The 26,345-nt window shown below is 47.7% G+C and overlaps 1 protein-coding gene across 2 annotated transcripts in view; it reads right to left on the bottom strand.

Annotated features, from left to right (window-relative positions):
• SAAL1 (serum amyloid A like 1) overlaps positions 1–26,345 on the bottom strand; it is a 268,183-nt gene that overhangs the window by 13,734 nt on the left and 228,104 nt on the right. For both annotated transcript variants that reach the window (XM_078681081.1, XM_078681082.1), the window contains one exon: positions 5,048–5,140. In XM_078681081.1, coding sequence (XP_078537207.1) covers positions 5,048–5,140 — 93 coding nt within the window. The remainder of the gene's footprint in view (positions 1–5,047; positions 5,141–26,345) is intronic.

Raw genomic sequence — 26,345 nt, 5'->3', positions numbered from 1 at the left:
TTGAATGTATTTAATAAATGAAACAACGAAAAAGAAACCAGCCGACATGTGTTTCGTCACATTAGGGAGCTATCCCGTGACATCTTCAGGGCGGCAAGCCGGTGATAATTCTAACCTGGCTGGGTAGTAACGTGAGGTATGACGAGAATGAGAATGGCCAGAATCTTTAGTAGGTGCGCATACCTGAGAGCGGGATGGACAACGGAGGGTCAATATGGAATCAAAAGGAAGGAGGGAGGAGGAGGGCGTACGACGGGAGGACCGCTTACCTGAAGTGCAGGCGCATGCAATCCTAGAGATCCATCAAGGGATGTGGGAAACCGTATTGAGTCAATAGAAGACCGTCCAGTGTTCGGCGCGGGAGAGGCGGGTATGCCTAAAACGCGGGAAGTCCTATGGATGAGAAGAGGTGAGGAATAACACTTGTGCCATATCATTGTCCAGATGTGGACAGCGATATTGACGCTCCGTTGTCCATCCCGCTCTCAGGTCTGCGCACCTAGTATGGAATCTGTCTCTCATTTGAACTTGTGGGTTTCTGGACTCGCATATCCACGGGGGTTTCAAGGTGTTTTTCCTCCAACCTGGTAGCTCTGTACATAGACGTAGCATAGCTAACACACGCATAATAAGCTTGAGCGCCATTCTTCCTGTCAACACTAAAAAACCTCAAACCTATAAAGTTAAAAACCCACTAAATGCATGGTCTACTACGTATATCACCTGGTGTGCCAGAATACAGTGCATTAAAATTACCACACCTCTAGTATATGTTATTACTAGTATGTTCCATATCCAACTATCTACAGACGTCTATATGACTCGAGACAAGCTGATCTCCGACTTCATGCAGAAAAATATGAAAGCTAGAGTATTACTTACACAACTTAAAGCATATCAAAAATACAGTGTTGTCAACCTTCCCAACTTTCTTAATTGCTAACTGCATTTTTAAATAAACAAGCAATATGGTGGGCAGTAACCAATAGAGACGACTTCCCACCATGAGTCGATGTCGAAGTAATTTGCTAAACCATATTTGCTTACCTGTGTCAATGTTTAAAATAAATACCCACTCCTATTACATCAGCAGAGACAAAATTTCAACCCTCTAAAACCTAGATAATATACTATAACATCAATTCAAAGGTTCTAACCAAGCCTCACTATGTGGAAACCCACACATTAAGAGAGAAGGAAAAAGTTCTATGTGAGATAATTGGACAGAGAAAGGGAATCTACAAATTAAAGGTATGAGATCACAGAGAATCCTCAATCTTTTACTCAGTTGCAAGAAACATACCATCTACTGAACCTGAACCTCTAAGACTTCCTCAAAATCAAAGCATCACTAAGAAAACAGGAAAAAAAACTATCCCTCGGATATCCTATCCCTCCATAAAAAAAATAGAAAATCTCCATACTACATCATGCAGCCGCAAATATAGAATTTTAACCTTTAGAATAATAGCAACAAATTACTCCTGACATCTGAATGAAGTAGAACAAGTGCTCCACCAGACGCATACAACAGCAATCAGATGAGTCATGATCTGACACATGAGAGTACTCCACTAGGAGGAGAATGTAACGCACTGCAAACTCTGGACTTTATACACAGTATACTGGACACCAGATAAACTGTTTCAAACCAGTCCAATAGAAAGTGACAAGTGCTAGATAAGAATAGAAGCAACAGGTACTTTAGAACACGTTATTTAAACTTTTTTTAAAAACAGAACATTCTGGAAAGAAATAGAGAAAACTATATATGGTATATTTCACACAAACATTACCCTACATCTATTAATGTCATCCTAGGGCCTTGGCACAACATCGCCACTCTGAATATCACAGGTCGTGACATCCTTCTCTTATACTAACTAACAACAATAGGACTTTAAACAATTCTTTCTTAAAGCAAGAAATAAAAGAACAATTCTCATCACACATGATGGGCCTGGGTCTGCTTTATCAAAAGGCAAATCTACATACAGCAAAAGAAATACTGCCAATAGTCCTCTTGTAAACTACGGGACGTGTTGGACGTACATATGCATAACATAACATGTGTATTTGTAAAGCACACGATTACCCGAAGGTGTCTTGGCGCTGAATAACAGATGTTTATTGTTACCCAACTCAATGGTACTCATTTTATCGACCTCAAATGGATGAAAGGCTGAGTGGACCTGCCGGAATTTGATCCTGTGACCGTGAGGTCAAACACTGGCCCCTGCAGTGGCTGTTTTAGTCCACTGAGCCACCAGACCCGGCTGCACAAATGATAACCACCCTAAACAATGCAACGACACAGCTCACTGCACCAAACTCCACATATGCCTTACTAAAACCTCTAACACACCCAACCTAACACTCAAAGCCAACGCATAATCAACACAACACCCACTCACTCTGTCTATATATCTCTCTTTTTTCCTCCACTCTTTTTCTCTCGTTTCTTTCCTTCTACTCAGCATGTACAATGACCAGCAATGCACAAACTTGCCCATAGCAAATTTTCTCAGACCATTAAGACTCTGCGATGAAAACATCAAACATTTGCCTTGTACAACAGTAACATTAAATATAAAAATTTCTCCTGACTATAAACAATGCATTGCACTATGTTAAGGGCCACTGAAATTCTGTGGTTCTGCAGCGCGGTTTTCTTCGCATTATGGATTTGCTGCATTTGCCACATAATCCATAATCTACTCCATAATTTGGAGATTTCAACAAAACAAAATTGATCTATCGCAAATGGATCAAACCGTACTAAAATCAAGATGACGTTTTCAGGCTCAGAGGAAGGTCCTTCACAAAGGTTACCTGGTCATCTTTCACTTGCATATTTCTGTATTTGGTTGTTAAACTTGTACTACTGAGATGAAATCTATGCCCATGCAGTATCACTAAGTGTAAAAATCACAAAATAATGAAAATTGGCTTGATTATCCTGCATAACTTGCCTTTTCTTGCCGCACACTTTAGTTAACCCTGCCGCATAATTCTGTCCTCCCCTGCCACATAATTCAAGTGGCCCTGACTATATTTTATATTTAGCTTGTCTATTACTAAAATCTAATACACATATGGAAACCACATTATTAAAAGAGCATTTACCTCAGCTTGCCTTGCAAAACCCTGGACTACATGTATCACTTTAAAGTATTCAGAACAGTGTGTTCAAGCCATCTGTGCAGAAGTATCTGCAGAGGAAGCAACCGAGAACCGTGTTGCATCTGGCGCACAGCACACTTGATGAGTATAGAGCAGTGACTGTTAGGATATTGAATACTAAATGAGCAGGACAGTATTGCTAATTTACTATTCAATATATCAGCAGCCATTGCCTTTTGAGCTCAGTTCACCCTGACAATCTAGCAAGGATGACGTGGAGATGGGGAAGAGCGTGAATGCTGGGGAGAGAGGAAGGCTGGATGATGGGAAGTAAGTGAGTGTGATCGAATGATGACAGGTAGTGATGGAGGGGAGTAAGTGCTCACTTGGTGTGACAAAAAATAGAGCAAGCACTGACAGGAACTGGAGAGCATGAAATATACAGGAGAGCACGAGGTGACAGTGAGTGAGTCTGGGAGGGAAGGTGGGGGAAGGGCGGTGATGAGGAGTGTGCAAGGGGAGTAGGAATACTTGAACCCTATTAACAACACCTAATGGGACAATGTAGCCTTTTGCAAAATGTCTGGGCCTTGATCGACAACCTTGAAACTACATAAAAGCCACTGGCTGGAAGTGAGTGACCCAAATCCCACTCTCTATACTTCTTATGATTGCACAGTTTATAGTATTTATGACATGACATCTCCCAGAAAGTTTAAACCATCTGCAGTGAAACATACAAAAATGATTTGTCTCAATTGTTCAAAATGTTAGGACCCAAAAAATAAAAATCCATTGAAAAGCTCCAGTTAAGCCTTCTGTGAACCGGGGTTCCCGATATTCCACATATGTTGCTGGTTTCGAACGAAAAGTAGAAAGACAACTTTTTATTAGACTTCCATTTACTAATAATAAAAAAGAATAGTGAGATGTGTAAGGCACGTGGCTACTTCAAACGAAGGGTCCCAGCGCCGAGGTCCTGACTCCCTGGGATCGAGTGCGCCACTTAATATCATATCAACAGCTCAAGCTGAATAGAAAGTGGCAGATTTACAAGCCCCTTGCGCCACTTTTGCATCACTTTTGCCATTTTAAAAGTGATGCAAAAGTGACGCAAGGGGCTTGTAAATCTGCCCCAAAGTTTTTAACTTCTTCCGGAAATCAGATTCCGATGCTGCCCGACAGACGGAGAGGTGAAGAGAATTCCAAACATTGGGCACTAAGTAGTTAAAAGAGCTGCCCCCAATGCCACTCTCTTTGGGGATGCTAGCCATCTGAGGTTCCATGATGGGAGTTAAGGGTTAATAAAGGAATGCAAATAACGAGGGCCCTTATTTGTGATGGCCTTGTAGCAGCAGCACAAGGCTCTGAAGCAAAGACTCTGCTTCAGCGGAAACCAGTGCAGCTTGGAGAGTTCGGCCTCCATAGATGCACGATTATTAAATCCGTCACTGTGTATGCTGAAGGCAGCTCTCTGAATAATTAGTAAGCGCATGACTGAAAATATTGGTTAGTGCTTTTCTTGCTTTATATAATTCTGAAAGTTCCAAGTGTTCCCATACTTCTGTGGAAACATGTATCTGTACTAAATACATCTCTGGAAAGTGTTTTGTTAGAAGTGCCCATTAAATTAGTGTTACTGACTGAACACTTACTTAATGTGACTTCCACCCAATTCAAGGTATCACTCATTGTAACGACTTCAAAAGAATGGTTTGAAGACCCACTAATTTCTGAATCGGAGATTAATAAATTAAGAAAAGTATTTTTTGCACGTGCATTAACCGATTTAGCTCTTTCAATGACCACTTCCAGATTAACCCAACAAATAATAAAATAGGGCTGGCCCTGTTTATAGCAACGCTTAGTCAGACAACGCATGCCAGTTCATTGCGCTACCAGGTGTAAAATAACCATTACTTACGGCAGTGCCATAGAGAGGAAGAAGGTTTCGAATTGCACAAGAGCACTTTTGTTCATTTAAATGTTCTTGTTTCAGTCCCTCCAAAATGCTCTCCTGCAAAAAATAAAATAAAATAGAGTGGTAAACTTGGCAGCAGTAATAAAACAAGATGCATCACAACTCAAAATCTGGTTATCTAACAAATAGTTTAGTGATACCAACATGTTACAAAAGCACAGACCCCCTTAAATGAGAAATAGGAGTACTATTAAATGTCACCCACAAAATGAATCACAAGAAACAAAGCAAAAATGCTCAAGCATGACCCGGAATAGGATACATATACACCATATGGTGTCAAATCAAATCAAATCAAAAAACAACTTTAATCGGCTTTAAGATAAAACCATAAAAGTTACACATTTCCATATTACAAATAAACCATACAATTCAAGGGAAATAGCCCATTAAAAAGCTATATACACACAAAAGAAGAGGGAACAAATGCCCAATGGCAAAAAATCATCTACATAAGATGGTGACGGAGGTTGCCTACCATCGTCAAGGGGGAACTAACTATCCATACAAGTCCTAAGTCTCAATGTGGATTTCAAGAAACCCACTATAAAAAGTATAAAATCTGGTTTCAACAGCTGTAAGTAAAAAAGAGCTGGACAAACCTGAATAAAATTCAACTTTTTTAAAAGGGGAGTTAAAAATGTCTACGAGGTACTTCATAAAACTTACATAAAAACAAAGTGTAGCAAATCCTGTGGCGACATACCGTCGCAGCCAAAGGATGCTAACACCTGACCTCTGCACCTCCCTATGGAATAGCAAGTAGTAAATGGAAAAAATCCAGTTGAAACCTGGACAATAAAAAATGCTCATAGGTCGACAATGGCCCCAAAAGATATGGCTCTATAGAAGGGGTTGTTTTAAGCATCACAAATTTATGGACACTCGATTTTCAAATTTCTAACTCATCTCTTTCGAACTTTTTCAAGATAATAAAAGTTTTCTTTACAAACTACACGTCTTTCAGAGTGATTGAATCAGGCTTTAAAAAGAGATCCGGACGACCCAGCTCTGCAAAACAACCCTTGATGTATTTCAGCCACGTTATACATAACATGTGATCGAGGCTTATGCTCTCCCGTAAGATCTGATGGTTAAGAGCAAAGTCTTTATTTAACCAACATTTGATCCAAAACACCAGAGGACGCAAAGCCAGTATTTCGCATAAATATGGCATCCCCATTTCTTCATGAACCACCAAATTTGGTGTTCCACTAGGCTCCCCTAAAAGACGTTTTAAAAAGGTGTTCACCACCTGCAGGCATCTGTGGCTTTATACCCCCAAATTTCACTCCCATAGCTGGCAGTAGCAACACTTTTAGCCTCGTATATTTTCAACATCGCCGCATTGGGCGCTTACCCAATCTTAGCAGCAAAGTTGAAATTAGCAGCATTCACCCTTGTAACTTCCCCCTTTTTTCTGTATAAGGGGCCCCCAAGTTCAGGCGATCATCCACTAAAACCCCCAGATAAGAGAAAATTGATGTCATTGGCACTTTCTCCTTACCCACTTTTAATCTTTCCAATAACACCCCCCCCCCCCCACCACAACCTTTACCACGGAATTAAGAGGAACGATCGGTCTATAGCACAAGGTGCTATTACGATCACCCTTCTTAAAAACTGGCACAATGGTTGAGGTGGCCCAAGAAGCCGGACAGCCATTCCTGGCTGCCGGGTTAAACACAGCCACCAGTACCGGAGCCCAGAAAAGTGGGTTTGATTTAAAAAGGTCTGGTGGGATGCCGTCCGGGCCGGAATCTTTATTACATGTCAACCCTAAAATCTCTGCCTCGACCTCCTACTGCTCAAAAGTCACAGGGGCGGTAATATTAGCCCTACCATGGTATTGTAATTGATCTATAGGGCACCTAAAGATGGATTTAAAATGGGCCACCCATTTGTCCTCAGTTATATGGGCAACTAATTCTCCATCCCTGTCCTTCTCGAAGAATGGACGATTAACAATGCCCCAGAATCTCGAACTGTTCCCTAAGGTACTTGACTCCAATAAGTCTCTCCAAGTCTCCTCCTTCAATTTCCCCTTACGGGTGGCCAAAGCCCATTTATACTCCATTCGACGGACACAAATTAAGGGTTGGTTTCTTGGGATAACTTTTAAGGCTTCCTTCAGTTTTCTCGCAGCCCTAGAGCAAGAGTGTCAAACCATCTAGGATCAGTTGACAAGGTCCTATGTGAGGGAGCGCTTAAAAGTTCCCCAATCTTGGTGCTAATAACATCAAAAGCACTAAGAACGCCCCCTGGAGAGGAGCCAGGTGAAACACAAAATGCTAATTCAGTTGCACAGGAGACTTTTACCTCACCATAGAAGTGTCCGAGGATATCTGTGACCTTTTTAGGCGGCGCTTTCCATCCGTAAGTCTTAACAGGCCCGGTACTACCACACTATCTTGTGTTAGCAACAACCTACCTCCCATGTACACACAGAGGGGGTTGTGGTCGCTAAAAAAAATATCCACAATTGTGAACCCGCAAAATTCAAACTGAAAGGTGGATGAAATCAAAATATGATCAATAAAGGATCCCACACCTCGCCCTTTAATCGAGGGGACAGATAGAGACATTAGTGACATCAAATTTGTTGAGCAAATTGGTCATTGCATCCCCCTGGGTAGAATGCTCAAAATGGAATCCCCGCATCCATGCACATCCCAGCTCATCCATACGTACATATTTAGGGTCTCCACAGGGGTGAATATTAAAATCACCCACCACCATAAGTTTATGCACAACGAAGCTGCAGGACTGCCTTATATAACAACCCAGCTGGGCAATCTTACAGTCTCCCCGTACGCTTATCGCATTGTAAAAATTAATAATGTCCTCCCCAAATCCCAGCCGCCCTCGCCTCGGTGCGCGGACTATCGTCCCATCTAACTTATTAATACAGAGCTGAAGATGTATGCCACGATCCTCGCTCAACGCCTCAGACCCCATTTACATACGTTGGTCCATCCTGATCAATGCGGGTTCATGCCCTCACGGGGTACCAGCATTGCCTGCGGAGGCTTCACATGCCCTGGCCCATCGCAACCTAATCACAGCCTATCTCGCTCTCCTTCGGGTAGATTTTGAGAAGGCCTTTGATTCGGTGGATTGGGGTTTTTTAGATGTCCTGGCAGAGTTGGGTTTTGGACCCCGCTTTCGAGGTTTCGTCCGCGTGCTGTACGCTGGTCCGAGGGCACGTGTCTTGGTGAACGGGGTTCTATCTTAACCCTTCCAGGTCTGCAGGGGCACGAGGCAGGACTGCCCCTTCTCTCCCCTGCTCTTCGCTCTGGTGATGGAGCCCCTGGCGGCCCTGATACGCTCTAGTCGACAGGTGCGGGGCTGGGAGTGGCCCAATACAGATGCAGACAAAATCGCCCTTTACGCGGACGATGTCCTGATTTACTTGGCTGACCCTGCAAGTTCGGGGCCCCACTGTCTCTGGATCCTACGGTCTTTTGAACAAGCCTCCGGCCTTCGGCTTAATCCAGATAAATCGATGTTGGTTCCCCTTCACATCTCCAGGGAATGCTTCGAGTGGCAGTCCACCATACCGCTCCGCCGGCAATCCTTCAAGTACTTAGGGATCTGAGTGACCTTACTCCCTGAACTCAGCTGGGCTCTCAATGTCACACTCCTGGTGAAGCGGGCCAAGGCAGACCTGTCGAAGTGGCAACCATTGCCCCTGAACCCCATGGGAAGAATCACGCTTTTTAAAATGATGATTCTTCCCCGGTTCCTCTACATGCTACAGAATAACCCCTCAATTTTCCGAGAGCATGGCTCCGCGAGCTTGACAGCCTGTCTTCCAGATTCCTTTGGGGGAAGGGCAGGTCCCGATTGGCCCTGGGCGTCTGCCAGATTCCTTCTTTTGATTGGGGGGGTTTAGGAATGACCCATTTATACCTCTATTACCTGGCCACGCGTTTGCTTTCGCTACATGACTGGTTTAACGGGGATGGTCTGATACGGCCTACAGGTTGGAACTCAGTGAGTTGGGCTTGTCCAACCTCCTATCGATGATGTAAGGGGTGCCTGTCCCATCACATCTGCCAGAAGTGGCGCATTCTGTGTTCCTGGCCTGGCGGCCGCACTCCTCCACGCCAAGTGGACTCGCACGCTGCCACAACGTACACCCTTGTGGCAGGGTACCTGGCTCAGGGAAGTCAATGGGCAACAGGGCTTCCGGTCGTGGGACCTAATAGGTATTTCTCAGCTGGGTGACGTCTGGGTGGGTGACCACATACTCTCCTTTCGCCACCTTCAGGCTCAATACTCTCTGCATCACTTGCAGTTTTACAGATATTTACCGCTGCGCCACGCCCTTCAGATGCACCTCACGACTGGTACACGTCTCCCGGATCACCGCCCGCCTGAGACACAAATCATGCTGGGAGGGGAGGTATCGCCCACATTTACCGGACACTCATTAACAACACTCCCACCTCACTTGATCGGCTGCGGACCCAGTGGGAGGAATGGGTGGGCTCCCTGGAGGAGGAAGACTGGCGCGATGCCCTTATGGCGCCCAGGACAGTCACAGCCTTGGCCAGATTGTGTATGATACGACTTTACTTCTTACATGCCGCCTATTTGACACCAGCATGCCTGCACCGCGCGGGGTTACAACCGACCTCCGCCTGCACGAGATGTGGCCACGATCAAGCTGACTTTTTCCATATGGTATGGTCGTGCCCACGCTTGGCACGATTCTGGGGGGACATTGAGGAGGAGCTCACTGAGGTACTGGGGTGGGAGATCCCACACGACCCGAAGCATGCGATTTTGGGTATTACGGATGGGTTGGATTGGGTCCAGGAAGAAAAAATTATTTTACACTGCAGCGATGGTGGTGGCGAAGAGGGACATAGCTTCTGTCTGGAAAATTCCTGACCCTCTCCCTGTGGGGAAATGGCGGGCCGGGGTTGACTGGTACGCCACGCAGAAGGGAACAATGTATGCAGCGCGTGGCTGCCCCAAGAAGTACTGTAGGGTTTGGGGGAAGTGCTTGGGGGGCCTGGCATAGTCTTGTAGGGGATGTTTCGAAATTGTCCTTTTGATTCTGTATGTAATTAACCTAGGATCGTCCAGGTTGTTACATGCATCCTTCTGTAAACATGGCATCTTGCCGTTTTGCTGGTACTTGGTTAAAAACCAATAAAAATTTGTTTTTCAAAAAACATTAATAATGCCCATGCTATAATTTCCCCTCTTCAGGACGATAACTTGAAAATCCTTGTTAACAATCAGTAGTAGCTGGATCTTACAGGACACAGCCAAAGTTACAAAGATAACCAAACCACCCCTAGCTCCACCGTGAACTGACAGGGAAGCAGGGACAAAAAAAAGCTTTATAGCCCTCTAAAAATAGATCACAGTTTACCAGCCATGTCTCCTGAAGACAAATCACAGAGAATGGTTTGATAAACTTAATCCATAGTGGATCCTAAAACTTGGCCACCAGTCCTGCAATATTTCATGACAGGACATTATTTATATCTACATTAGAGATCACCCCATAACTTACTGCCAATGAAGAGACCCTCTGCTGTGGTTTAATCTCCACAGCCCACTTAATGTGGGATGGCAGGGAGACACCTGTCGATGGGATATCTCTACAGCGAGCTCTATGTTCTTAGGCAGTCAGTCACACTCATCCAACCTTGATAAGGTTAAAAATGTGTTGGATAACTCCAATGAGGGGACGTAATAGTGCCCAGTTATTTGAGACAAAACCCTTTGAGTTTGATGGTAGCTACCAACTGTGGCTTCAAAAGTTCTTTGAGTCCACCTTTCGCGTGAAACACGTGTATTAGGGAGCCTTATAGAATCAGCCTTATAGAAAAAACCCAAAGGAAGAATCTGGATATCCGAACCCCGATGTATGTGATCAGAATAAGCATCCCGTAAGATTCTATCAGCGAGGAAGGATCTGTTAAAATTCACAATAATACAATCTCCCCCTCTGGGTTTTGTCGAACTCCCTATCCAGCCAACACGACGCACCATAATAATGTTGGTTTCCACTCTTAGACCCACAGAGGTATTATTCGACAGCCAATGAAGAACCTTATTTTTAAGTTGATTAAAATCCTTGTGGGACCCTGGTCGAAGCAGTGGAATATTTCCCAGGATCACTACAAAGGGTGTGGATTGCGGGGGAAGATTGATGACCAGTGAATTCTGTAAATCACATGTTGACTGCCCCTACATCTCCCCCAATGAGCTACCTAATCTTTGGGGAGCCAGACCCTGATGGTAAATGGATGAAGCCCCACTAAATACCTATCTTTCTCGTGTACCATCTACCATCCCCCCTACTTCTTGAAAGGCCAAACTTTTAGAATGGAACTGGACTCCACTAGGGAGCCGAGGATCAGAAGGATCTGTAGATGGACCGGGGACGGGTATAGTACTAGAAGCTATGTTATCTCTAGTCCCGTCCAAAATCATAGATTGAACGGGTTGAGCGGACCTGTTACGCTCAACTAAACATTTCTCAATTGAGTTTAACCTATCCATAATGGAGCTCAGCTTGGCGTCCAATAAGCTACTCATAGTTGATTTAAAGGCTTCCATCATAGCTGGGTGAACTGTATTTTCAGCTGTCGATGCAGATGCCGGATTTTTATTGGTTGCCTTGGCGGTTACATTGGGTTTTACTTTTTTGGCTTTACTCCCTATTGGCTGAGATTTTCTTTTTATACTCCCACAAGGCCTTTGTGTCACCCTGGGTTGTTGAAGAGGGCTAACAATACTGGGGACTTCTAAAGATATATATTTATCGATGCCACCATTCCTAGATATAGGATAAGAAACATCACTCTCCTTGTTCTCGATGACAATAACTGGGGAGAGAGGCCTATAAGGTACCTCGCACAGAGTTCTTCGCAAGGGAGATGGGGCATCATTATCCTGTGGACCAGCATCCGGCCTAAGTGTTGAAGGCGAACTTAGAGATTCAGTAGAAAATTCCCTTAGAGTCTGTAGGGCCAACCAGGTAAGAAAATAGGCCATTGGATGGAGATCTGGAGAGACGCCTATTCACTAATTCGATCTCCTTATCAATAACCGATGCAGCTCTCTGCAGAAACGCATCCATAGTTATAACGTTAGCCCTCGTTGCAGCATTTAGCCCTTCTTGGTTGTCTTGAGTCTTCCGCCTCCCCATAATGCAATAACGGAATAAAACCCCCAAAATATGATTAAAAAATAACAACTAACAGGTTACGTGTTGGTTGCCAACATGACACAACAGAAGAACCCTGTAGGAGGTGAGATATAAAAAATAATAGTGTTACCACAACAGTCCCCTGCCGTATAACTATGGGAACTCAGATAAGACCCGCTAAAATGGTACTCTACCCGCAATATATCAAAATGAGACCACACATATACAATTCTATAGGTTAGAAGGCCTAAGAATGTCAGTATCCCAGTCCGAAATACCCGATGTTACCCTATACATGAAAAAAATATTACTCCTACTTCATATCGCTAACTATACACAGAACCAAGGAGATGGTCCGGCCCAGCCCAGTCTCTTCTGGCCCCTGACAGGCACAGACGGGCCCGCCCTTGGTCCACGCGTTGTCCCGCATCGCAGTGGGAAAGGCAGCGCTATAAGCGCGTTGCCCAGGGGGGCGTGGCTTGATCGCCGATGGCGGAGGTCGCCTAGCGTCTCGGCTCCGCGGCCGAGCTCACATTAATCCTGTTAGGAGAGGGGTATTGAGGACACCTGCGCCCCACAACTGATCGCCCAGTGCCCTGGGCTCTCCCTCCTGCAAATCGAGACCGGAGGCGGCCTCGGGACTGATGAAACCGGCAGAGAAGCGAGGTCCCGGGGGAAGCATCCAAGATGGCGCCTGCTCCTCCTCTACGGCCCCGGAACTGAGGAGGACCGAGACCCGGGAGAGGCGGACGACCTAGAGCCCCCGGAGAACCAGGCGATTCATCCCCTGCTGGGGCGACTTCCGGCGACCCGACCCCTGTTGATCCCCGAGAGGGCCACCGACGGCCGGTGCCCGGGAGACACTGATCGGACCAGAGTGGGGGAGGGGCGGAGGAGCCTGCTCGCGGCCGAGAGAACTGCGAAGCGGAGGCCGCGGCGGGGACCCTGACGCCCGGACTGGAGGTGAGCGTGCTGCACAGAGGGTGCGACCCTCCCCTCCCCCCCCCCCGCCGTGATTGTGATGAGGGGACCGGCGCCGTGGTGAGGGAGTGAAGAGCACCCAAGAGGGAACCAGAGGCCCGCGGAGCCCCCTGCACTAAGACTCTCCATTATAAGAGGAGACTTGCTAGAGGATGGGGGGCGGACAGCGCGACCACTGCGGAGGGGTGCCTGGAGGAGGAGCCCGCCGCTCCAACATTGCTGAGATCTGCGGACTGACACCATCGTCACGTGGCTGTGGGGACTCTCGGGTGAGCCGGGTGGCGGAGGACGGACCTAGAGCGGAGTGGGGTCCCGCTGCCCTCGAAACTTTCACCACGCTCAGCTGAGGAGGTGCTGTCAATACTGCGGAGCCTGGGAACACGCCCGTACACAGAGTTTTCTGGGTGTGGGGACCCTCTGGCCGCCATCTTGGCCCCGAACGGGCCCGCACTCGGACGGCCGACCTGGTCGACACTTAGAGGCCTGCTGGTCTTGGGGGGTGCCGGGGAGACACGGAGAAACGGATAACTGAGCGGCGTTGACTCTGAAGGCCGCTCCTGCTGAGGCTGTGCAGCGAACCTTGCCCATCATGGGGAAACCGAGAGGGCCCAAGGGAGGCACACAGGCTGCGTCTGACGCAGAACCGCCGGACAATGAGGAGCGACTTCACCCGGAGGGGCCGGGGAGCCCCCTTATCCAGGAACAACTCGATAAAATCCTACTGGCCATCACGGAGACCAGATCGGCCCTTCGGGAGGACATTGCTCAGGTGGCGACGGGCTTAGGCCTTCTCAGGGCGGATCATGGCAAGCTCTCCGACAGAGTGAAGGAGGTCGAAGGATCGGTGCGACACCTGGAACCAGCGCAAAAGGCTTTGGACGCAACGATGAAAGACGCTCTGTCCCGTATAGAGGCGCTGGAGAAGCGGGCTGAGGATGCAGAAGGGCGCAACAGGAGAAATAACATTCGGATAGTTGGCCTTCCGGAAAAAATTGAAGGGGGGGACATGGTGGCGTTCCTTGAAAACTGGCTACGGACGGCTGTGGCACAGGAGGGGTTGTCCCCCTTCTACATATTGGAACGGGCGCACAGAGTGCCGGCCAGGCCGCCACAACAGGGCCGCCCACCACGCCCAGTGGTGGCCCGGCTGCTCCATTTTCGCGACAGAGACCTCATATTGCAGGCTGCCGGACAGAAGGGTCCTTATCAGGTGGACAACAGCCGCGTGAACATTTTCCCGGACTATACCTACGGGACGCAGAGGCGTCGCTAATCCTTCCTGGCCGTCAAGCGAGAACTGCGCGCCGAGGGCATCCAGTACTCCCTACTATTCCCGGCACGACTCCGTATCATTGTGGACGACTCCACCAAGTTCTTTGAAACCCCGGATGAGGTGTGCAGTTGGCTGGAATTATACAAGGCGGGCAAAGATGGCTTCGGTACTTCCTCTCAATCCACAATGGAGGGTATACTACAGAGGAAACCCAAGCGGTTCAGGCACAGAAGGGGCAGGACTGCTCGCCCCTCCACAATAGAAACTGCGGCGGAGCGGCGAGGAGCGCTGGAGATGGTCTCTAATATATCTGGCCCTCAGAGCGACCATGGAGCTGGGCTTTCGGAGCCCGGAGAGAGTGGAGGCCGCTCGGACACCGAGGGATCTGAATCGGACAGTGTGAAGCTCCCAGAGGCCACCCCTGGGACAGCTGAAGGTCTGCTAGACGAACAATGATGCCTTAGGGTGAGCCGGTTCTGATTGGGTTGATGGGAGGGGGGACGAGCACATGTGGCTGTTGGGACTTATGGGAGAGAATTGGTTACTAGCTGACGATGGGAGGGGTTGCAGGAATTCCTCTTGTAGGCCCTGATGCCATCGAGATCGGCCGCGTTGCGGCTAGCAGCGGGACCCCGCGTCGACGCTAGGCCCCCTAATTGCCCTTAAGGCACACCTACGGTGACCACCGGTAGGTTAGTAGAGTGGGAGGTTTTGGAGAGATTAGTTTGGATGGGGACTAGATGGCACTATTTGGTACCTGTTCTGGGGGGGATGGAAGGGGGTTCTTGTTTACAAGTTGATTTACTGTTGTTAAGGGGGGGACTCGTCATCGGTGTGGGTTTCAATGGGTACTTCTTCATAGCTGTAATGTGTTCAGTATGGCGGGTGGACGAGACATGGGACTATGGCTGACTTGTCGAATCTGAAATGTATCACCTGGAATGTGAGGGGTCTGCACACTATGACCAGACGACACAGGGTCCACACGTACCTAGTGCGTAGGGGAGTACAGATCGCGCTGCTACAGGAAACACATCTCAACAAAACTGAGGGACTTGCGCTGAAGCGTAGATGGCGTGGGCAGGTATACTGCACTACCTATTCAGCTTACGCGAGAGGCGCGCTCATATGGATAAAGGCGGGGGTACCTCTGCAGGTTGATAGCCATACTGTAGATCCAGAGGGGAGGTACGTCGCGTTGGCAGGGAAATTAGGAGGAAGGGAGTTGAATATTTGCTGCATTTACGCGCCAAACACGGACCAGCTCGCCTTTCTAAATGGACTGTCGGGCTCTTTGGCCCGGTACCTCTCGGGACCCATCCTATTAGGGGGTGACTTCAATGCGGTGCTCGACGTGGACTTAGATAGATCTCATCCACCCCTCCCGGACTCCCCGGCGAACCGGGTTGCTACAGGTAGGGTAAACTGGCAGGCGAAATGGGGACTGTCGGACATTTGGCGAGCGCACCACCCACACACTCGAGATTACTCCCACTTTTCTGGCATGCACGAACTACATGTGAGACTGGATGGTTTATTGGGATCGTTAGACGTAGCTTCCTCGTCTATGCGGTCGGAATATCTGGCAAGAACAATTTCCGACCACAATCCATTGTTGATCACCATGTGCTGGCTTCGAGGCGCCCCTTGTGTGCCCACCTGGAAATTGAGGCCCGAGCTGCTAGATGACCAAGTGTTTCGCGGGGACCTAGAGGACAAGATCTCGGGATACTTCAAGATAAATGAGGACACGACTACAGAGAGGGCCACGGAATGGGACGCCTTCAAGGTAGTGGTTAGAGGCTATTGTATAACGCAAAAAGTTGGAGTACGCCGCGTGCTTTTGGATGACTTGACCAGAGCTGACCGAGACCTCCGCAACTTGGAGATCGCCCGTCCTGGCCATCCAGAACTCCAACAGCGGGTCCTGGCGGCAAAAGAGGCGGTGGCTGTAGAGGTTGAACGATTGCGCAGTTATGACCACAAGATATACTTGACTAGATCGCTGGCGGAGGGTGACAAGTCGAGTGCACTACTGGCTTGGCTTGCTAACCCCACGAGACGTACCTCACCCATTGTGGCGATGAAGACCGGTGGGAATGAGGAAGTTTACACTCAACCTGAGATCCTTACATGCTTCTGGAGTTATTACAGGAAGTTGTATCGCAGTCGGCTACCGCCGGACACTTCCCCGACGGACTCCTTCCTGAAGGATCTGCCGATTCCCACCCTGGATTCGGAACAGGCGAAAGAACTAGGACGTGATGTGGAACTGGTTGAGATAAGATGCGCGATTAAGACCATGGCACGTAATAAAACGCCGGGCCTTGACGGCCTACCCGTGGAGTTTTATTCCACATACATAGATACTCTAGCCCCCAAACTCCTGCGGGTTTATAATGAGGCAAAGTCTATAGGACAGCTACCGGGTTCGATGCGAGAGGCCCTGGTGATACCTCTCCTTAAACCGGACCGGGAGGGATCGGAACCTGCATCTTACAGGCCGCTCTCAATGCTCACGGTCGATTATAAGATTTTGAGCAGCATACTGGCCGCCCGGCTGCTGGGACACATGGGGTCCCTGATTCATTCTGACCAGGCGGGCTTTATCCCCAAGCGCAACACCACGATGAACATCAGTCGACTCTTTAGACTGTTGGAGGGAGATCATACGGACGCTTCCGATCCCATGATCCTCTCAGTTGACCTGGAGAAAGCCTTCGACAGTCTAGAATGGATTTATCTCCATAGGGTCCTTGAACGATTCGGTCTAGGGGAGGGATTCCTGCAATGGACCACAGTGTTGTACGCCTCGGCGGTGGCTAGGGTGAAATCGGGCCCGCTGATATCCCAACAATATACGGTGGAACTGGGACCAAGACAGGGCTGTTCATTATCCCCGTTGCTATTTGCCCTTGCGGTGGAGCCGCTGGCTATCTCGATACGTACGGGAGCCCACTACAGGGGGTTGCATTCTCCGATGGGCCACCAGTATATCTCCCTGTATGCTGATGACCTGCTGCTTTTTCTCGAGGACGCTGGAACAGCCCTGACTGGGGCAGATTCAGTGCTCACGACTTTTGGGGAGATATCGGGGCTCCGGGTGAATTGGGCTAAGACATGCTTGTTTCCAGTCCGAAGAGGTAGCCCTCAGCCGGACATACACAGAGAGATCAGATGGGAGCCGGCTTGTTTTAGATACCTGGGGGTGCATGTTTACCATCGCCCTATGGACGTATTGGAAGGTAACATCTCCAGGGGCATCCGGGCGCTCAAGGGGAACATGGCCTTCTGGTCCACCCTGCCTCTCTCAGTGGCGGGGCGAATAGCACTGTTGAAGATGGTGGCGCTGCCCCGACTGTTGTACTACTTCAGGACACTACCGGTATGGATCCCCAGATCCATCTTTCGAGGCCTGGACTCCACAATAGTGGCGTTCCTATGGGGCTCGGGCCGCCGCAGAGTGGCGCTTAGGACCTTGATGAGGCCGAGAGCAGAGGGAGGGTTAGCAGCACCTGATTTTGAGGCGTACTATTTGGCTGCCCAGCTGCAATGTTACACTGAGGAGGTGGCGCGTGAATTTCGCGGTCCGGAGGAAACAAGAGGCAGTGGCATACCCAGGCACGTCCTCTCGTATATTGCGCTGCAACAGAAGCTAGAGTTGAAGGACCTCACGCAAGAGGAGCGCACCATACGGTTATGCTGGAACCGACTGCACCGCAGTCCGGGTAGACCGCGTCCTTATGCCCCAGAAATCCCGCTGGGGATGCTTACAGCGTTGCCCCATGGCGGTGACTGGTCTCGGCTGGGTGTTTGGGAGGAAACGGGTGTGCAGGTTGTAGGCGACCTTTACGAAGATGGAGTATTGCTGCCCTTTCAGGCGCTTCTGGACCGTTATGACGTCCCCCGAGGCGACTTTTTACTTCATGCGGCGATCACTAGAGCACTCCAGGCACACTGGAAAACCGGACACGAGGAACCACAGCTGTCGATGGCATGTCAATATGTCATGATGTCCGCAGGGACAATTAAAGCGGTGTCCTGTTTATACTCCAGGATGGTGGATGAGAGGTTGACCCCCTTGGCGGTCCTCAAGGCCCGGTGGGAGGTTGATATAGGGAAGGAGATCCCTGATTCCACGTGGTCCCAGCTACTGCAGCGGACCTGGAAGGGAACGCGGAGCGCCCGATTCCAATTGGTCCACTTCTATATCTTACATAGAGCTTATCTAACCCCGGAGAAACTACAGAAATATTTCGGCCTGGAGACGGCAGCCTGTCCTAGATGTAGAGCGGACGGAGCGGACCTTCTCCACATGCTGTGGTCCTGCCCTGTGCTGACATCCTACTGGCTGATGGTTTGAGAAACGATGACCGCAGTGACGGGGAGAGAGTTGCAGATGGATGTGGCTGTGGGGATCCTGCATTGGTTTCCACACACCTCTAAAAATAAAATCACCAGTAAATTTATAGATTTAGGATTGCTTCTGGCCAAACGGGAACTGACTAGACATTGGAATGCGCGGGCTGGCCCATCGGGCACTAAATGGCGCAATGAGCTTCTCAAGTGGGCAGGGAGTGAGAGCACATTAAGATTCCAGCAGGCGAGGCGGCGGCGGGATGAGCAGGCGCTAGAGGCGGCGCAGGCTTGGGAGACGATAGTGCAGGCTCTGCGCGACCATACTACACATACTGACTCAGACAGTGCAGATGAGGAACAGCCTGGTCCCCACTGACAGATTATTCCTGGATTGTACCCAAGTTGGAGAATTGCAGCTTACGTTTCATGATAATCGACCACGAGACGACCTACCGATGACGAGAGGGGTGGGGGGGGGGGGGGACTAGGGGAAGAGGAAGGACAGTCGTTTCCACCAGCCGTTGGGATCATACAATGTGCTGAATGACACTTTAATTCTCTGGGGCGGGGAATTGACCGCAGGGAGGGTGGGGAACTTGTTGGGGGTGTTTAATAAAGCAGACGGAATGTCCTTTTACCACCTATGTTACATGGCGAAAATATAGAAATGAACACTGCAAAAATAATTGGGCACACGCCGCCCGACCCCTGGGTTGTGGGCTGAATGGCCGTGTATAGCGCTCTGATCAAAACTACTAATACTGATTTATTTTCGTATCAGGTGCCAATGATGTGATTATATTTGATTCCTGCAATAAAAACATATTTACAAAAAAAATAAAAATAAGCGCGTTGCCCAGCACCTCCCCCTCGCGGCAGCACCTGTGAGGGGTGATAGGATTCTAAGACCCGTAGTCCCCTTCCGTAGATTGAGGCTCTCGTGGTGCAGCAAACAACTGGTAGGTCCTGGGACTCCTGTCCCACCAAAGTTGATGTCAGCAGGGTATCGAGTTCAGCCAAGGATTCCAACAGCAAAGATTAAAATCTCCTGCGCCGCCGTGGGAGAGGCAGCGCTATAAGCGCATTGCCCAGCGCCTCCCCTCGCTGCAGCACCTGTGTGGGGTCAGAGGATTCTGGGACCCATTGTCCCCTTCCGTAGATTGAGGCTCTCGCGGTGCAGCAAACAGGTAGGTCCTGGGACTCCTGTCCCACCAAAGCTAATGTCAGCAGGGTATCGAGTCAAGCCAAGGATTCCAACAGCAAAGATCAAATCTCCCATTTAGTGTCATTCCATTCCTTTACCTTATTACCCATTGTTCTTTCAGTGCAGAATCATGGCACTACTTTCCTTACAGAATGCATCCAAATAACTAACTCAAAAACAACCACACCCTTCAGTTCCTCTTTCCTCTTGCATCATATTAATAAAATCCCACCAATTCTGGACACAACAAGCATAAGTTTAACGTTTAACAAAATAAATAGTCACCAGACCCGGGTAGTTGGATTCTTGAGCCGGAGATCTAATAACACACTAAAGCCTCATTCTCGATTCCTGATTTACTCTGTTCCGCACCTCTCTAGCCAGTCAGTAACGTCCTTCTCCCTCATGGTCTGCACCAGCACGGCTCCGAATGAGACGCATATGTACTAGGAGCAATGATTCCCCCCCAAATTAATGTCGAACAGGCCAGGAGTAGCAATGTTGGCTAGCTGTCTTTTTTTACAAGGTCTGGCAACTTATTTTTATTGTCGCTATGAAATATGCACATTTAGATCAGTCAGAGTTAACTTTCCAAAGTTTTGCAAATATGCTAGTAGCAAAATTTCACATCACTTTTGCTCTGGTTGGCTGGTTTCAGCAGAAAACTGGTTACAGGAGTGCGGTTTGAGCAAATGGCTCGCAGGAGGTATTTTAGCCCCCTTGCTGGTATCACACATTACTGTAAAAAAATAAAAAATAAAAAAAGATTTTTAATACGTGGTATGCCTTTACTTTTCATTTTCACACAAGATTCCGCATTTATAAAGGTCCACAAACTTCTGATTTCATTCAAGAATTTGTAGGAAAAAAACCTACGGGCCACAATCAGAATAGTCTGAAAAACAGGATAGGAGGTACCTGGTCTGGGGCTAACCTTCAGGTTAGTAGCTCCCTTTTAAAGAAGTTACATATTTTACCAATCTTTTTTACTAACTGAGGAGCTATCACATCGTTTAAATCAAATAGTTTGTGAGCTGGAACCCAATTAGTCAGTACTTACATGTTCCACCCTATGTGCATTATAGCTCTTCAAGAAATCGCTTTTATGGGCTGTGAACTTCTGAAGTGGTTTGGGAAGTTCACAGACCATAAAAGTGATTTCTTCAAGAGCTGGTGTGGTAGGAAAAGATGGGGAGGAATGACAGAAACCCTTACTACCAAACACAAAATATTTCAGATAACAGGCCTGGGTGAGCCACAGATCTATAGTTTATGAATGGCAAACAGTGAATGGTATTGCAACATATGTACGTTGTCTGGTATCTCATAAGAAAGAAATGTCAGTTCCATCTTTTGGTCCTTCTCTGCTCGAGTGCTCCATAAGTAATAAGCAACTTCCATCGACTGTTCTGTTTACTTATCAGACACCCTACTTGCCTGAGCTGCAGCAACATGTTCCAACTCTTTTCTTTAACTTCTGATTGTAGTGGGGCACGTTCACTGTCCCAAAAAATTCAAATAAGCATGGAAAGCACAACTAAGTGAAGCTACAGCCAACCAAGTGATGCCCTGCTCTGGTGTCTCAGAACTTAGCTTCCTGAAAGAGGCTCCCTCTATTGCCACAAAATACCCTAAGTTACTTCACTTTCACTAAATGCATGTTAACTGCTGAAACCCACACAGTATTTGACAAATCAGAACGTCATGCATGCCAAACATAGACGAGCCCTGCAGGGCTAACATTCTTTATTCTTCACCCCACAGAACCTGGCTATGCAAGATTTTTGAAAAGTAAGGGTCTTTCCCAGCAGATCTGGTAGTCAACTATCACTTCAGAAGCGAAGCCTGTTTCACCTATTTGAAGATCTAAGTGTGGCCTGCAGTAGGCTTAGTAGTGAAAGAGTATTTCCCTGTGCCACCACAGAGGCTGCACAAAATCAACCATCTTGTGTTTCAGCATGGACAGCAGGTGGTGAGAGGTGGTTTGAGATCTTTACCATTGGTTTCTCGGAAACCTTGATCCCCATTCAGCTCAACTGAAGATGACATGGGATAACCATCATTCTCCTTAAGGTTGTGGTTCAGGGAATAAGAGTCTACAAGCATTGCCCTGCCAGTGGATATTTGTACTTGAGTAAACTCCGAGACATCCCTTCTAGTTCCTGGCAAGCTCCACCTACTGCCACCTCGTCCAGTTACACCTGTGGCAGAAGATACCAGACAGTTGTGTTGAGTGTGGCCAACCCTTTGAGATCTGGGGGAATAGAGATCACCTATCCTGGTTGGCTTCCAGATGTAAAAAATATATAATAATACTGAAATCAACATCAAAAAGAGGACTGATGCAAGATAATGCAGCTAAGCACCTAATGTGATGCAGAAAAACCACAATTCAGCATAATGCAAATAGGTTTTTGGTTGTTCTCATCCCTCTCTAGAACCACACAGCAGGGGGCACTTATCAGATCATTGTATAGAAACCTCCATGTTTTAATACCGAATGACTGCAACCCCTGCAGGAATGTTCCAACTACAGGCACATTTGCATGATAAATGAAATGTGGGCTACAAAATATTAATAACAATATGTGTGGTTAGGATGAGAGATTATTTATTTATTTAAATATTTATATAGCGCACCACTACCCGAGGGCGTCTAGGCGCTTGCAGAATAGGCACACAGAATACACAAGATGTAAAATTTCCAGTCCTTGGGCTGAGTTATTATATAAAATCATTTCTTCATAATGAACAACCAATTTTCATTTTTAAAAGTTTTGGGAGAAACAGAGTAGGCAAATACTGGACATATTTAACAGAGATGCTGAGAAGCCTTATATTATGTTGTGCTTGGATTCAGAAAAAATAAACCTTGGAGAAATTATCAGAAGCGCCCTGCAGCTGCTCTGTACTAAGAGATCAAGGAAAGCCTGCACGCAAAGGATTCTCTCATCGCATAAATAGAAAAATTAACAAAACAAGGCGGTGCGCTTTGACCTCTATTTTTCCAACAAATGAATTGAAATTATTATTACTTGATTTTTAACCTCACTCACCCAGGTAGGTGATTATGCCCATTAATTCACCTAATAACATTGATTGAGAAGTGGTGAGCCACAAATAGGATAAGAACAAATCAAGTATGGCTCCTTTATCAAGAAAAACATTCAAGACCTCCAGAACACACATCATAAGGTCCTGGAAGAGACCTTTGCCAGACTAGAGGGAGAGGTCCAAAAACTGTTAAGGAACGGTGGACTCCCAAGAGTTACACTGCCGACACTGCAAGGCAGTGCTTGAAGAATGAAAGAAGAAACAGAACATCAGGCAGCTTAGCTTGTGGGAGAGGCAGTGTTTCCGTTCTGAACCAGGCAACGCATTTGTTCTGGGGCCCTGCATAGAAGAACTTTGTTGAAGGGCGAATAGCAGTGAGGATGACATGCAACATCTCAGTCTGAAACTCAAATGTAGCCAATTGTCGCCGCTTAATCTTAAAGCAAGCCAGTGTAAATTATGGATCTTCAGTTCCAATCGAGGACCAACGCCTGTTGCTGAGACAGGAGGTCTTCAAGATAAGTAAACCTGATCAGAGGAACGATGCTCATGCAAAGGAGTTCTGGATATCCCGGGCCCAGGGCAATCAGGATGGTTTGGGTCCAGTGGTTTTTGATCTTCTTCAGAACTCTGGGTAAAGGAGGAAGTGGAGCTAGTCCCTCATTTTATTCTAGCCAGAATGTGTCTTGCCGAAACTCTAATGTGCAAACTCTTTGACACTGCGCTTCCAGGGTGATGAAATTATCTACTCAGTGCTCTCCCCATTAGCTGAATACACCCTGTGCCATCTCACTATGCAGACTCCACTCGTAATCTCCTAGATGTAGTCTGTTCAGTTCGTCCACTATAGCATTAAAGGATCCTGCCAGGTCGCTGGCTACTAGAAATATGTTCTGCTGCTCCAGCCACCTCTGTAGAAGTAAAGCCTCTTGGAACAGGACTAACAACCCCACTCCCACCCTGATTGTTGCAGGACCACATTGCGGTGGTTAAGCCTGTGAGAACCAACTCACCTTCTAGCCAGGAAAGCCTTCAGGGCCAAACAAATGACCCAAACCTCCAGAACGTTGATGTAGGGTTGGCTTTCTGCTGGAGACCATAGGGATCATATCTCCTACTTCCACTAGATGACTCCCTCCTCCCAACCCACCACTGATACATCTGTCATCAACGTGAGATCTGGGTGAGAAAGGAAGAGAAGTCTACCGCAGGACCAATTGGGATAGGTCAACCACAACTGCAGATCTTGGACAGTATACTTGAAGGCCTGGATGAAGTTGGAGAGGCAGCCATGATACTTGGCCCATTGTGATTTCAGGTTCTGACGCTGGGCCCACATGTGCCACCTGGCATTGCTGACACCTAGTATGTATGAGACCAAGGGACCAAGAAGTCTTAGAGCCATCATCACCGAGATGCAGGACTGAACCCATAAATATCGGTCTCATAGTTTGAACGTCCAAGACTCGCTAGGGCAAAGGAAAAGTTAAGAATTCAGCCGTCAGGAGGAGGTCTACTTCTGAATGCAGTGAACTGACCTTCAGCAGCCAGTCATCGAGGCACTGGAATATAGCGACTTTCAGCCTTGGAAGATGGTCAGCGACCACTGCCATCACTTCAGTGAATAGCAGAGACACCAAGGTGAGGCTGAAGGGAGATCTCAGCAAAATGAAGTGCTTCAGACCCACCTTGAGCCACAGATAAAGCCTGTGGGACTGAAGGACGGGTATATGAAAATGCACATCCTGCAAATTTAGGAGCACCATACAGTACCCTGGATCTAAGGCAGATATAATATGGGCCAAAGTGAGCATTTTGAATTCGTCCTCCCACAGGGAGGCATTTATAGGCCAAAGTTCTAGGATAATTCTGAAGCACTCCACCTATCCTTTTCCAAAATGAGGAAGCAGTGCAAATAACAGATCTTGCTTCTTTAAGAAACCAGTACTCGTTCATTGTCACTTTTAAGATATGTCATCCTGCTGGAGGATGGACTGATGCTCCTCCAATATGCATTCCTGTGTGGGAGGAAAAAGGGCTGAGGAAGAAAAGAAAATCAGGGTGTAGCCCCTTTGAAGTATGTGTAAGACTCATCTGTGGGACATGATGGTTCTCCAACCTGCAAGGAAATGACAAATCCTACAGTTTCAAGAATGCCATGGGTCGTTGAGAGTAAACTAACATGGCTTCCTGGCCGTGGTAGCAAAGGAGGAGGAGTTGAAGGACAGATGCCCCTGCTGGCCTGTGCGATGTGTTTTGGTGTCGATGTCTGCGGCCCAGAAAGTACTAAGCTGTCTGCTGTATCACTGGCTGAAAATTGTGCCATTGTTTATAAGACAAATCCCCTAGAATAGGGAACAAGCTGTGCCCCTACAGTCTTCAAACGATCCAAGATACAGTTATCCGTCCCTCCAAAAGGTCTGGAACCATCACAAGTCATGTCCATCAGTGATGCGTCCACATCACCAGAAAACTTGGTTAACTTCATCCAGGCTTTGCCTGCAAAGCAATGCATTGGTACCAACCGCTCTGCAAATGCAATCTGTGGTCTCTAGGACTATGCAGATGACTTACTTCACAGCATCCTGCCCATCATGGATAGTGCGAGTCCGGAAGACCCCAAGGTCCCTGGAGACTGCCAGCAAGATCTCGCTGGCCATGACCCATATGGCATGTGTATAATGGCAAGGAAAAATAACAATAGGGGGGAGAGAGAGAGAAGTGGATCCAGTCTCCCTGGGCGTCATGAATAAACAAAATAGAATCCACAAGGTGGTTTTCAGTGGTCCCTAAAAGGATGGGGAGCACACCGTGTTTTTTAAATGCCCCTCACACACCAACAGGCCCCTTGGTGTCATGCTTCATCATCGGGGCCTTCGCACCCCTCTACGGGATGCGGCGTGCTACGACAAAACGACTACGTAGGAGCACTTGACAGTGAGCTATGTGAGGGTGTGTATTGAGTGATGTGAGTGAGGTGAGGTGAGAAGGTGAATAAAAAATACCTGGCACTAAGGATAAAGAGAAAATATTTTTATTCCGTCCTTGGCTGGTATTAGTAAAAAAGTGCAAAGACTGGTTGAAAAAATACGTACTAGGGTATATCAACCAACAACAGTGTCAACATGTTTCGGAGCGCAAGGCTCCTTCTTCAGGACGAGGATATGCACTATGATCCTCACCTTACTCACAT

Source organism: Lissotriton helveticus, chromosome 3_1 (assembly GCF_964261635.1).
Source record: "Lissotriton helveticus chromosome 3_1, aLisHel1.1, whole genome shotgun sequence".
Lineage (NCBI taxonomy): Eukaryota > Metazoa > Chordata > Amphibia > Caudata > Salamandridae > Lissotriton > Lissotriton helveticus.
Note: the sequence above shows the minus strand (reverse complement) of the source record. Positions and strands in the feature narration are given on the sequence as shown.